This window comes from Gorilla gorilla, chromosome 1 (genome assembly GCF_029281585.2).
Source record: "Gorilla gorilla gorilla isolate KB3781 chromosome 1, NHGRI_mGorGor1-v2.1_pri, whole genome shotgun sequence".
Classification (NCBI taxonomy): Eukaryota; Metazoa; Chordata; class Mammalia; order Primates; family Hominidae; genus Gorilla; species Gorilla gorilla.
In genome coordinates, this window is record NC_073224.2 from 154,237,267 (window position 1) to 154,252,290 (window position 15,024).

General features: G+C 36.4%; 1 protein-coding gene across 2 annotated transcripts in view; it reads left to right on the forward strand.

Annotated features, from left to right (window-relative positions):
- COL24A1 (collagen type XXIV alpha 1 chain) overlaps positions 1 to 14,664 on the forward strand; it is a 417,618-nt gene extending 402,954 nt beyond the window's left edge. For both annotated transcript variants that reach the window (XM_063697321.1, XM_019023728.4), the window contains 3 exons: positions 6,382 to 6,491; positions 8,921 to 9,136; positions 13,206 to 14,664. In XM_063697321.1, coding sequence (XP_063553391.1) covers positions 6,382 to 6,491; positions 8,921 to 9,136; positions 13,206 to 13,352 — 473 coding nt within the window. In that variant the 3' untranslated portion in view covers positions 13,353 to 14,664. The remainder of the gene's footprint in view (positions 1 to 6,381; positions 6,492 to 8,920; positions 9,137 to 13,205) is intronic.
- Positions 14,665 to 15,024: the final 360 nt, after the last annotated feature.

Below are 15,024 nucleotides of genomic sequence, written 5' to 3' on the forward strand. Positions count from 1 at the left end.
ACACATGTCCAAAACATCTGCTTCCGTTCTAGAACTTCAATGAAAACATTCATTTTGTTTACATTAATCAAACACTTAACTTCTAAAGATATTTTCTGCCCTAGATTAATATAAAAACTAAAATAATACTTACAATTGTAGTTGCCTATAATAATTCTCAGCTTGATTCTTTCCCATATTTGAGGGCATAAAAATGTAATTCTGTAGAATTGAAAGGAACAAAGATGTTGTAAGACATACAAAATTAGTATGAAATGTAATTCAAAGTCTACCTTCCTTATAAGAGAAATAGCTAAATGGTGTGGATTGTGCAGTGTTCAAATAATCTTTACGCCCCCCAAATACTTTCATCACTAGGATATAATAAGTGCTATAAGGAAAAACAAAACAGCAGGGAAGGGAGATTTGATAGGAAGTGGAGCACAAGATACAATTTTTAAATAGAATGATCAGATAAGGCATCTATGAGAATGTGACACTTGGGTGATATCAGAAGGAGGTAAGAGAGCAAGCCACAAGAAATCTAGAGAAAGAGCTTTCCAGGCACAAAGAATAAATGCAAAAGCCCTGAGTCTTTGAGTATACCTAGCATGTTTTAGAATTAGCAAGAAAGCCAGTATGAATGGAAGAGAGTGCATATGGGGGAGAATGATAGGAAATTAAATTAGAAAGATATCAAAAAGTCAAATTATACAAGACCCTCTAGACTACTCAGAAGTCTCTAGCTTGTACTCTTGATAAGATGGGAAGCCATTGGAAATTGCTGAGCAAAGAAGTGACATAATTTGGCTCAGATTTTTAAAATATTACTCTAGCTAATGTGTTGCAAATACAATGAGGAAGACAGGGGTAGAGGTAGGGAAACCACTGAGAAGGATATTGACATAATCCAGGAGAGATGATGGTTGGTTGGACTAGAGTTGGTTGCAGGGGAAGTGGTAAAAAATGGTTAGATTCTTGAATATGCTTTATGCTTAGCGTTCCATTATTGGAACGCTAAGCATGTGGGAGTCATTTATATCCTACTGCTTAAGGTCATCACCAAGGTCTGATTGCAAAAATTCAAAAAAATTACAACCTCAGGAATAAATGGGTTAAGGTAGAGCCAGCAGTTTTTGTTGATAGATTGGATGTGGGGTATGAGAGAACTAGAATGGTAAAGGATGACCCTCAGGGTTTTTTTTTTTTTTTCTATAAAAGGGTGGGATGTTGTTAACAGGGATGCAATTTTGGAGAAAAGATCAGGAGTAAAATTTTGGATATATTTACTTTGAGATGTCTCTTAGACATTCAAGTAAGAATGTCAAGTAGGTAGTTGACTACTCAAGTTCAAGGTCAAGAAGGAGATCCTAAGTAAGGGTAAAAATTATGAAATCATTTACATTTAATTGGTATTTAATGCCTTAAGACTGCTTAAGACTACATAGATAGTAAGTAAACGAAGAAATGAGGTCTAGGCCGGGCACAGTGGCTCATGCCTGTAATCCCAGCACTTTGGGAGGCAGAGGTGGGCAGATCATGAGGTGAAGAGATTGAGACCATCCTGGCTAACATGGTGAAACCCCATCTCTACTAAAAATACAGAAAAATTAGCCAGGTGTGGTGGCACGCACCTGTAGTCCCAGCTACTCAGGAGGCTGAGGCAGGAGAATCACTTGACCCGGGAGGCCGAGATTGCAGTGAGCTGAGATCACACCGCTACACTCCAGCCTGGCCACAGAGTGAGACTCCGTCTCAAAAAAAAAAAAGAAAAAAGAAATGAGGTCTAAAAACTGGATCCTAGGGTTCTCTAATGTTTAAAGATCAGGAAGGTGAGGGCGAACTAGCAAACAAAACTAAGAAGCAGCTATCACTGAGATAAGAGGAAAACTGGATGTGGTATCCTGAAAATCAAGCAAAGAAAATGTTTGCCAGAGGAGGAGGGAGGGAAGGAATTAACTGGGTCCACGTTAAGTAAAGCAAAGACTGAGGAAGACTACTGAATTTAGCAATGCAGACATCATTAAGGACCTTCATCAAGAACAGTTTAGAGGAATGGTAGTAGTTAAAACCTTATCAGATTTTAAGAGAAAAGGATAATGCTAGGAACTTTTCATTCCCAGTAACAAAGCACATAATTCATATTACCTGGCTAAATTAATTTTTTAAGTTAAAAGCATAAAATAAATAACAAACAGCAATGAACTTTCAAGCTGAGACTTTAAAGGAGACAGCAGAAAGTGAACCCAACATTTGGAGCTACTTTTGCCCCCAGTATGTTGAGAAACTTGGTGGCTTCAGGAGGTAGGGGTCAAAAGTTAGAATCTGTGGCCCACCAAAGGTGAGGACTTAGGCTTTCAAAGGCCTGCATTCTAGTAGTAAAGATAAACTGGAAGAAAACGAACATTCATACAGACTGTAGCTTTGCTTCACATCATCTGGATAGCTCAGAAAATCCCAAACTTTGAACTTGTATTAAAATGGTTCCAAACTGCTGGAACTCCCACATACTGTCAGAAACAAACAAAAATCTTCTCTAAAAGATAACATTTTCCTAGAACTCAAACTATTTCCACAAATAATTTCAAAAATTCAGTGCCCAGCACACAATCGACAACCAAACACACAAGTTGATACAACACCATGAATGAGAACTAGTAGAAACAGCAGACAACGAAAGCAGACTCAAAAGAGAGAAGAAAAGAAGTAGAATTTAAATCTGCAATTATAATGAACGAGATAAGTCTTCTTTCTTTCTTTCCTTTTCTTTTCTTTTCTTTCTTTTTTTTTTTTTTTTTTGAGGCAGAGTTTCACCCCTGTGCCTAGGCTGGAGTGCAGTGGCTCGATCTCGGCTCACTGCAACCTCCGCCTTCCAGGTTCAAGCGATTCTCCAGCCTCAGCCTCCCAAGTAGCTGGGATTATAGGCGCCAGCCACCATGCCCGGCTAATTTTTTTTTTTTTTTTTTTTTTGTATTTTTAGAAGAGACAGGGTTTCACCGTCTTGGCCAGGCTGGTCTCAAACTGCTGACCTCATGATCTGCCCGCCTCGGCCTCCCAAAGTGCTGGGATTACAGGCATGAGCCACCGTGCCCGGCCTTAAGATAATTCTTCTATAGGAACACAGTTTATTTACTATAATAAGAGAGAAGGCAGGCCAGGTGCAATGGCTCACGCCTGTAATCCCAGCACTTTGGGAGACCGAGGTGGACAGATCACTTCAGGCCAACATTTTTTTCGGATCTGTTTGAGAACAGCCAGGCCAACATGGTGAAACTTCATCTCTACTAAAAATACAAAAATTGGCCAGCCATGGTGGAATGTGCCTGTGGTCCCAGCTACCCAGGAGGCTAAGGTGGGAGGATCTCCTGAGCCTGCAGGGGGTGGAGGTTGCAGTGAGCCAAGATCATGCCACTGCACTCCAGCCTGGGCAACAGAGCAAGAGAGAAATTCCTGTTTCAAAAAGAGAGAGAGAGAAGGTAGAATATATGTTACAAGCACAGACATGTGGGTAGATATGATAGTGGGAGTTTATATAAGTTACATAAATTTTCTTCAGATTCCTTCAGTTGTCTCATTGAAATTGGAAGCTTATCAGTTGAGGATAAGAACGAATGAATAGGTGTAAGATAGTTAACTATCTTAGTGATAGAGGGAATAAACTCTGGAAACACCATATTACTGTCTAGCAGCTTTACAGACACATTTGAATTTGAAGGATGCCCATCACAACAGTTGTGTTTTTCTCCTACCACTTTTTTCTGTGCAGGTATAGACACAGGTTAGGGAGAAACTTACGTAAGATTGGGGATTTATAAGACAAGTAGAGTGAAATGAGGCAGGGCAAGGGTGTAAGGAAGTTTATAAGGACATTACTATAGTAAAGGACTGTGGATTTTTAAGCTGGGTAAGAAGGGAAGTGAACATATGATCATTAGGGGCAATGAAAAAGTGATAGTAGGTCCTGATGAAAGTGAAGAATTACTGGAGTTAGGACACTAGAGGGAGTGAACTGGAAAGAGAATAGAAATGAAATTATGGAGGAGATGCAGTTGTTGGTAATAACAAAAGCTAGGATATGGCCTTGGAAGTTAATGGTTAAAGTAAGGTACGAGGGTAAGGGGGAGGGTACAAGATCATTGGTGGAAAAGTAAGAGGGTTGGGGAGGATACGATTCAAGGAACTGAAGGCCAACATGTTGAAAGCATCATCTATGTGGCTTTAAAATCACCAAGAATTAGGTCATAAATAGATTTTCTGAAAGCGATAAAAAGCTAAAATTGTCATAGAAAAATAGTAAATGATTACACCAGGAGGAACTAATGAATGATATAATGTGATTATAGTAATTTCAATATGGAGTGTTTTCAGGGAGAAAGTGCAAAGAATGGTCTGTAAGTAGCAACAAAGAGCAAGAAAGATGCCTTCCCACCTTCGGGCACAACACTGTAGAGGCTACGAGAGAAGCAGTGTCCTCAGGGAAGAGCTAGTTTTGAGTCAGAACATTTAGGCTCACAAAAGATATATCATGGTATAGGACTTCATCTCTAGCTTGGCATACCTTGAAAGAAATTATGGAGCCCCTACCCAAATAGAATATAACACCTGAATTCAAAGCATTTCACCCCATATAACAATAAAAATTTGCTTGATGGAAAACCCTTTATAAAGAATTTTTTATTATTAGCTCATATAGTAGTAGGATAGTATTTCTTGGAAGACAAGAGAAGGTGAAAGAAGATATATGTTTACTCCATTAGGTAAGACTGGAAGCCCTCATCAGATTCTGATGAAAAATTCAGCTGTACTTTCTAAAAACTTTATGAAATATTCAAAATTCTGAAGATAAGGGACTAGGAATGGTTGACCTCCTTCACCCCTTTCTTCTGTATTTCAATATATCAGTGGTTCTCCAAATGTGATCCCTGCACCAGAATTAGATACTGTTAGAAATGCAGATTCTTAAGCCCCACCCTAGACTTAATAAATCAGCAACTCTCAAGGGTAGGGCCCAGCTATGTGTGTTTTAGTGATGGTTTGATGCACACTAAAGTTTGAACACTGCTGCAGCTGAGGACCATTTCTACCCTTTGAGCTACCAATTAAGCAAGTAAGCATTTTGAGGGATTAGTAGAATAGTAGAGGGGAGAATACTTGAGGATGTTTTGGAAGCTAGAGGAAACTCAGGATGAGCTAGAGGAATCTTTGCTATGGAATAAAAGTGGAATGAACAAGGACTTCTGCCTACTGTAGAAAAAATGACATTTAACAAAAACCGTTGAATGTTCTTGCCTTTTTAATGCAGGAAAACAGGGCTGCCTTATTCAAAAATTCCTGTCCTTTGTATTTGGAATAAGATGCTATTTTAATACTCTCAGTCTATTAGTCTGGAATTGAGATGCTAGGCCATTGCTTTTCAGTCTAAGTATTTTCTGTAGTCTGAGTTTAGGCCCAGTTTTATTCTCTTGGGCACTCAGTGGAGCAAAGACTGGTAGAATTTCACTAGCTATAGGGACCTCAGTTTTTCCCACTGAGTGATAGTGGGAAAATCTGAAAGAGTACAAAAATGATAAACATTTAATTGTATGATTTTTTTGTGAAAACAAAAATGTTCTTATATTTTTATTTTACTTATCAGTATTATACATAAAGATATATTTTTCCTTCAAGAGATGGAAGTTGTTTCTATTATAAAACAAAATGTTCATTTGAAACACTGTAATGATGTATAACAGAAATATACACATATACTTCATTAAGTTCAACTTTTCTGTTAACTATGTAACTAAACAATTCACTTTTAGTTGCTGAGCACATCTTATCTGTAGAATGAAGCAATCAATTCAGCTATTCTATCATTTTGATTAAAATTATGAAACACTCTGAAATTGATAGTTATGTGAAAAATACAGCATTTTTAGTATCAATTTTACATAATGCAGCATTCATTCATTCACTAAATGTAAATATATAATCTTCTAAGTTTTTAACAGGTGAAACTGTGATAATATGTATTTAAAGTACCATGACAATTTATAAGGATGTGGCCGGGCACAGTGGCTCACGCCTGTAATCCCAACACTTTGGGAGGTGGAGATGGGCAGATCGCTTGAGGTCAGGAGTTCAAGGCCAGCCTGACCAACATGGTGAAATCCCATCTCTACTGAAAATACAAAAATTAGCCGGGTGTAGTGGCCCATTCCTGTAATCCCAGCTATTCAGGAGGTTGAGGCATGAGAATCACTTGAACCCGGGAAGCAGAGGTTACAGTGAGCCAAGATTGCACCACTGCACTCCAGCCTGGGCTAACAGAGTGAGACTCTCTCTCTCAAAAAAAAAAAAAAGAAATTATAAGGATTACGGCATTTAATAACTTTAACTTTATGTTTTACTATAAATTATTAGGAAAATACTGGATTGACCCAAATCTCGGCTGTCCTTCAGATGCCATTGAGGTTTTCTGCAATTTCAGTGCTGGTGGCCAGACATGCTTACCTCCTGTTTCTGTAACAAAGGTATGTTACTGAATTTTAGAACACATGTCGTTATATTGCACAGTATCAGTGAAAAATTATGTTTAAAATTCTATCATTTTAAATAATTATGAATTTTAAGAATGAAAGCAAAGATTATTCTCTATTATGTATCAGAAATAAATATGTTATTTTTTAAAACTAGTTAATCACAGTAAATCTTGACATTTTGATTGTGTCTTTTTATTATTTAGCTTAGTTTGCCTTACCCTACTGATCATGTTTTTTAAATTCCTTTTAAAATTGTGCAACATATGCTATGTTTTTATGCATACACACACATTAGAAATTTCTTAAACAGCTAGTGTTTGTAACCAGTAATCAGTTACCTGAAGTTTTACTGAAAATTATAATCATTAAAAAAGAATTTGCCACAAAATCTTGCTATTTATGGTTATTGGGCACATAATAACCTTTCTTAAACATCCACAGAATACTACTAAAAACTTCTTTCATGAATAATTCTATAAATCAAAGGTTTAGAACGAATGCATGTTAGTTTGTTAAACTAACATATATTATAACACTAGGAGTTATAACAAATATTTATAAAACCTAAATCCTAGCCGTACCTATAACATATATTGAAACCAAAACTATGTTTCTTTCTTTTCTGATTAAACCAGCTTGATATATGATCAAGAATTTCTCATTGACAAAGAACTGGTACATGTGCCTATTGTGTGTTTTGTTCATCATAAAAAGACAGCAGATAAAATTCAATCTCTTTAGCTGCTTCTTATTGAACCGCCCTCTCCTCCTAAAACACCTCTCTTCATTAACCAAGGCATTCCATCAATTTATCTTAATAGGCATTCACCATTATCACCCCTGAAATAGAAGAGGGAAGGATTCTTCCATTCCTAGGGAATCATGAACCTCTAATAAAGAGCAGCATGATAGTCCTACTTCCAAAATATCCACATCATCATCCTCATTCCAGTGGAAGTTAGCATAGGATTATCATAGAAGGAAAGAAGATGGGGCTGTGTGAACTGTGCAGAGGAAATAGGAGCAGTGGGGAAGCGGACTCTAGTTATTTCCATGACCAAATCACTTCTCTCATTTCTTTGATTCATAAACTCAACCCAAGGAAGACCAGAGAAGTACTGGGATGAACAGTAGACTTGGAATCAGGGACTGGGGTTCTAGTCTCTGTTCTATGAACCTAGGGAATAAAACTGTGATCCACCAGAGGGCCTGGTCTGTGCCAGGAACAATGCTAGGTAAATTACATTTGTCATTTTTAATCCTCATAACAACCATGCCAGATTAGTGTTATACCCCAATTTACTGACAAGGAAATTAAGGCTCAGAAAGCTTAAATATTGTTTGCAAGTTTCTGACTCTAATCTGTAAAATGAAGGAATTGAATTACTTAAATTCTAACATTCCTTATTATCTTTCCATGTGTATGCCCTTCTTTTGCCTTTCCTCTCATTTTGTTTTTTCTTTCTGTTTTTCTTTTTGTTGTTATTGTTTTTCTTCTACATTACCTCATAACTGATATTTTTCTAACTTTATGCTTGGAAATCAGTACAAATTCCTCAGTAGGAACTGTTTCTGTTCACTTACATTATGACCATATCCCTGCTTGAATAATGCTAAAATAATAATAATCATGTCTAGAGCTATAGGAAAATCTGCCTTCCTGTTCAAGCCTGGGAAACGTGCAGTCAGTCTTCTTAAGTCTGATATTGTCCTATATATTAACTAATAGATATATTAGTTAATACTCATTTATGCATTCATTCATTCATTCATTCAATAAATATTTATTGATGATTCACTGTGTGAATGAAACTACATTAAGGGCTGGTAACACAAAGAATAGGATTCTGTCCTTGTCCGTTAAGGCTCTCAAAGTTAAAATTACTCAACCAAATTATTGTTACAGCTTGTAAATCATCTTTGAAAACTCTCACAAAAAAAATCTCGAAGGCAGAGACAGAATCTCAGATTTTTATTTAAAAAAGTATTAAAGCATTAACCAGAAGCAAATTGTTACTTTATATACTGTGAAAATTATCTTTATTTTATTGATATTATATGTAGTAGCCTGATGGTATGCTGGAGCCAATTCATACAGGCTCAGGAAAGCCAATTGTTAACATTTCTTCCCATTGCCATGTTCAGTGACCTCACCTTGGTAGTCTGAATTCAGCCATGCCCGTAATCCCAGCACTTTGGGAGTGCTTCTACCACAGGAGTCAGGAAATACTATAAATCATGGTTTTTCCTCCAAGAAGCAGTGATTAAACATTTACCAGCACACCACTGACTGGCACTTCAGTTCCAAGGAAAGGAGCTTTCTGGAGGCTGCCTTTGAAGGACTTTTCCTCAGGTTTTCCTGAACTGTTAAGTTTCTCAATTGCCATGTTATAACCTGCATATCGTTTCTATGACATTAGTTGGAGTTTGGAGTTGGGAAAGTCCAGATGAACTTCCTTCATTTACTGAGTTCGGAAGCCACCCATATCATCACCATTCACTGTCTAAACGCCCCAAGGTGGACAAGCACACAAACAAGTGGCCCAGGATTGCCTATTGGTTTCAAGGGATGGAATGGCCAGATTTTTAAAGTAAACACTCTACTTGAACCTAAAGTGCTTTCAGATGACTGCAAGGTAAGGAAATGGCACTTTTAGAATTGTTCAATATAACTAACTTAAAATTGATAAAACCATAAAATTAGGATAATTAGAGTAAGACTTTAATTACAAACTGCAGATACAGAAGGGTAGTAAGTTTTAATGTGCCTGACTTGTAACTGCATTTTCTAGAATCAATCATTTGTTTATATCATACCTTATCAACTTGTGTCATACCAATTGGTCTTAGATTTTTGCATGCAAAACAGGTGTTAAGATGTAAATTTAATTTTTATTCCCTATATGAAATAATTATACCAGGATGGATGGATGGATAGATAGACAGATAGATAAATGATAAATAGATAGTGTATTTGGATAAATATTTTCATGTGTTTTCACTGCTGTAATTCTACATCTCATTATTGCATAAAAGGCAAGTTATAGAGGCAAGTAAGTTTTATTTCATTCTGTCAATCCCTGTACCTGATACCAAATATGGGTATAATTACATATTGACTGGCCCCACCAGTAAGTATTTGAATTGTAGCCTATTTTTTTTTTCCATTAAAATTAAATAGTGGGGCCAGGCATGGTGGCTCATGCCTGTAATCCCAGCACTTTGGGAGGCCGAGGCAGTCAGATCACTTGAAGTCAAGAATTCAAGACCAGCCTGGCCAACATGGTGAAACCCCATCTCTATTAAAAATCCAAAAATTAGCCAGGCATGGTGGCAGGTACCTGTGATCCCAGCTACCTGGGAGACTGAGGCAGGAGAATCACTTGAACCCAGGAGGCGGAGGTTGCAGTGAGCCAAGATCGCACCACCGCATTCCAGCCTGGGCAACAGAGTAAGACTCTGTCTCAAAAAAAAAAAAAATTAAATTAAATTAAATTAAATTAAATAATGGGGCTAGGCACTGTGGGGCAGATCTGTAATCCCAGCACTTTGGGAGGCTGAGGCGGGTGGTTCACTTGAGGCCAGGAGTTTGAGACCAGCCTGGCCAACATGGAGAAACTCCGTCTCTACTAAAAATACAAAAATTAGCCAGGCATGGTGGCACACGCCAATAATCCCAGCTACTCAGGAGGCTGAGCCACAAGAATTGCTTGAACCTGGGAGGCAGAGGCTGCAGTGAGCCAAGATTGTGCCACTGCACTCCAGCCTGGGCAACAGAGCAAAACTCTATCTCAAAAAAAAAAAAAATTAAATGACAGTTACTATGAAAAATCTATAATTTTAAAACACTATTTCTTAGAGCAGGTGTTGGCAAACTATGTTCAACAGACCAAGTCGGGCCCACTCCATGTTTTTGTGAATAAATTTTTATTGGAACACAGCCATCCTTAATTCATTTACTTATTATCTATGGCTGTTATGGCACTACAATGGCAGAGTTGAGTAGGTATGACAGAGACTGCAGGGCCCACAAAATGTAAAATACTTACTATCTGGCCCTTTAGAGAAGAGTTTGCTGACCCCTCTTTTAGAGAATGGAGTTGTACACTTTATGTATGTATCACTAATTATTTTAAGTAGCTTCATTTCCTATCTTTGTGTACTATGAAGCCCATGATTTAGTATCTCAACATTTCCAAGGTACTCTACTTTTTCATAACATTTTATTTCCAGGTAAATAGTGCTTGAAAAATCGTAAGCAAATAGAAGTATATATATCTTATTATCTATATTTGAAGAGATGAGTATCATCAACAAATTTATTTAACTTGTACAGTTGGGCCCAGAAACATTCAGTGACTCACTAGTACCTCTGAGACACAATTCAAACTTATCAACTCCATTGAGTGCTTACAACAACCAGACCCCAGCCTGCTTTTCTAGATTGGGCTTTCACTGGCTGTCTGTTGTAAACTATGGTCAAACTCATCTGTTACAATAATGATAGGGATAATAATATCAACAGCTCCTACTACTATTTATTGGGAGTTTTATTATATGTTAAGTGACCATGCATTACATTAATTATTTTATTCATAATAACAGCTTTGTAAAGAATATATTATTGGTCCTATTTTATAGGTATGAAAGTAAAGGCACAGAGAACTTGCTCAAGGTTATTTTGAGCAAAGTAAGGCAGCCAATTAGCATAATTAAAAATAAATTAGCAAGTAAGTAAAATTAGCATAAGTAAAATAAAAATTAAAGTAAAAATTAAATAAATAAAAATTAAAGTAATGCAGCTAATTAGATAATCGCAGTCATACAGCTAATTAGAGGAGGAACAAGAAATCAATCCCAGGCATGGGTGGGCACAGTGGCTCATGCCTGTAATCCCAGCACTTTGGGAGGCCAAGGCAGGCAGATAACAAGATCAGGAGATCGAGACCATCCTGGCTAACACGGTGAAACCCCGTCTCTACTAAAAATACAAAAAATTAGCCGGGCGTGGTGGCAGACACCTGTAGTCCCAGCTACTCGGGAGGCTGAGGCAGAAGAATGGTGTGAACCTGGGAGGCGGAGCTTGCAGTGAGCCTAGATTGCACCACTGCACTCCAGCTGGGCGACAGAGCGAGACTCCGTCTCAAAAAAAAAAAAAAGAAAAGAAAAGAAATCAATCCCAGGCATGGAGAACTCCAAAGCCCAGGCCTTACTGTACTGCTAGTGACTTTTGATTGAAACTTCATTTAATCCTTGCAAGCCTGTGAGGTAGGTGTTTATTATTCCCATTTTATATGTGGGGAAAGTGAGAGTACCAGAATTTCTATCAAAATCTGTCCCAGGTCAAATCTGTGAATTTAAACGCCATGCTAAGCTAATTTTCACAGCCACTTTTTACTTGCCCATCTGTTTTTTTAGTTTTTTGTGGTTGTTGTTGTGTGTGTGTATATGTATGGGTGTTCAGCTTAAGCCATTCATTTTCTCTGAAATGCCTTTCTGTACCTCACTAATCAAGTGGAAATTTTAGGCATACTTTAAAGCCCATCTATATTCCAAATTTTTTCATGAAGCTTTCCCTGAGTACTCTAGTTAGAAATGAGGAATTTACTCACTATCTACATTTTTCACATTGTACTTTCTATAGATGGTCTTTTGTTGTGGTTATTTGTTTATGTTTTTACTCTCTTCAATTAGATTTATAAGCCACTAGCATTTAGAAGCCAGAACTATTGTATTCATCGTTGTATTTCACAAGCACTGTAAGAACACTAAGTGTTACATCTTATTCAACTATGCTAAATATACTTAGTATTCAATAAATATTGCTTAAAAGACTTAATGAATGAATCTAACAGTGCCTCACACACAGAATTTTAGGTCTTGTTATCATACCAAGCTTATGACTTTAGACAAGTAACTTATTTTCAATGAGCTTCAATTGCCTTAACTTTAAAATAAAATTTATAGCTTAAATAATCTCTAAAGTTCCTTCAAAATTTAAAATTTATATCATGATAATTCTGTGAATAAGTGAATTAGCTCCTAAATAACAGCTCCACAAAACTCATCAATTGTTTTTCTCTATTGTGTCTGGTTGAATCTTAATCACAGGATATTTTATGATATGTTTTTGTTCCACAGAGTTTATTAGACACAAAAGAGAAGAAAGAGGGAAACTGTATAAATAGAGAGCTACAGAATGGGGCGGGGGGGGGAAGAAACCTAAAAGATGATTGCACATAATTATAATTTTAACTATTTCTGACTGAGGTGATTCTGTTTATTTTCTACCTAAAATACAGAGGTTGAAATAGCTCGTTCCCTTTTATCAAAGAAACATATCCATCCTGAGGTATCAGTCCCAAATAAAGGAATACAGAACAGATGGTTATTACTCATATTAGGAGTATTGCAGCCTTTTAATTCATATCTGGTCCAATAATTCACAGACAGTTGAAGCAGAAGCCTGGCCTTAGCCTCTGGAAGTGAAAAATTAGAACAGACAGTGCCATTCTAGAGAAAGGAATAAGTCCAGGTTTTCAACTAATAATAGTAATTTTACCATTTATTGAGCATTGTTCTAGGCACTTTCTATTCGTTATCTCTAATCCTTAAAACAAGTTCACATTATCTGTGAAAGGCATTGTCTACTGAAAGTGACTGCTAATGAAATGCATATGAAAGCATTTTGTTCTTATTTTACAGATTCAAGATGGCAGCTGGCATAAGGCAACATTTCTTTTTCACACCCAGGAACCTAATCAACTTCCAGTGATTGAAGTACAAAAACTTCCTCATCTCAAAACTGAACGAAAGTATTACATTGACAGCAGTTCTGTATGCTTTCTGTAAAGTCTCTGAATTAGTTCCGAATTCAGGCTGTTGGCCAGGTAATTGCTGCAGAGGGAGAAACAAGACAGACAGATACTGTCATTATGAAATGCATGTAATAAAGCATTGGCTAAATCTTAAAGAATCTCAGGAAGAACAGACTTCCTCCTAAGAAGGAGAAAAGGCATTTTTAAAGGACTATGATTGATAAAGTATTTAATTCTTTTAAAAATTATATTGATCTCAGCTTTCTTAGAGAATTCCCTAGAACTAAAAATTTATAAATATGGAATTCTTCAGGGTATCTTATATTTTTGACTGAGTGCGTAGTACCCATTAGACAGCTGGAGATGCAGAGCACTATGGAGCAATACTGGCTAATGCTTCCAAATGTGCACTGCTTCTGTCTAAAAATTACAAGCCACAGTCTAATATGTCTTATTTTCCAAAACACTAAGCTGTATTCAGGTCCCCGATGGGCATATACATCTTAGCCGGTGATACACTACCTCTTACGTGTTGCCTCTTTGTGTTGCTTGGTGCTCTTTCGAAAACAAGGTGCTTATGGCTTTCATAGACTATTTCCTTTTTCATCTTTGTCATTCTTTAAAAGTGTATGTACTGGTTACATCAAGATATGTTTTGGTTGTTAGTACTTATTTTAATTTGTTTGGTCACACACTTAATAACACGTAAAACTATTTATGTGAAGTCCTTGTTTTATTTTAAAATTCTTTTTGTGTATTTGGAATCAAAGCCAGCACATTGTAACCTGTGCTTGTACGCAAAAGAATTAGATTTCTTTGTTTTTGTTTTATTTTTTAAATTGTTGTAAAAATTATTATAGGCCAGCTACATCTAGTAGTAGGTTTGGGGTACAGATTGGGGGTTGTGCCGTACTGTTTTTAAAGTTCATGATCATCTGGAATGATACTTAGTGTATATATATTTTGTAAAGTTTTAATTCAGCAAATTTTTTGAAATTGCTGCTGTTTTAAATTATAAAACCTTTATATTTCTGCTTTGTAGAAATTACATGTTTTGTAGTATTCATTGATTTTCTTTCACTGTACTTAAATTTAGTGTTAGTACTTTAAAATTTTTAATTTACCAGTCTTTAAAGCAACATCCAGAAAAAAAAAGTCTTTTCCCATTTAAAATAGGCTCAGCCAGTTCAATGTCTCCTTGTTATCAGAGAAATGTTAGTTCAATATTGAAAGAAAAATATTATACCTCTTGGTATCTAGAAAAGCTTGTTCATCCATTAGAAATATATCTTTAGCCACAGCAAACCACACTTAACCTATCTATAATAAAAATGTGCTTTAAATAATTTTGGGTGGTATTTGTTTTTCTTCTTTTGTTACAATATGCTTTTATTATTTATGATAGCCCCTCTGGCATAGCCTTTCTGTGTTATGTATATTTATATTGTTAAGAAGTATCTTTTATATACCTGCAAAAGGATTATAGGACCTATTTCCATGACAAAAATAAACTCTTACATATATGATCAAATGACTTTCAAGAAGTGCGCCAATGCCATTCAATGGAGAAAGGACAGTCTTTTCAACAAATGGTTCTGGGAAAACTGGATATCCACATGCGAAAGAATGATGGTGAACCCTTACCTTATATTACATACAAAAAGTAACTCAAAATGGGAGCAAATATCTAAACAAAAGAGCTAAAA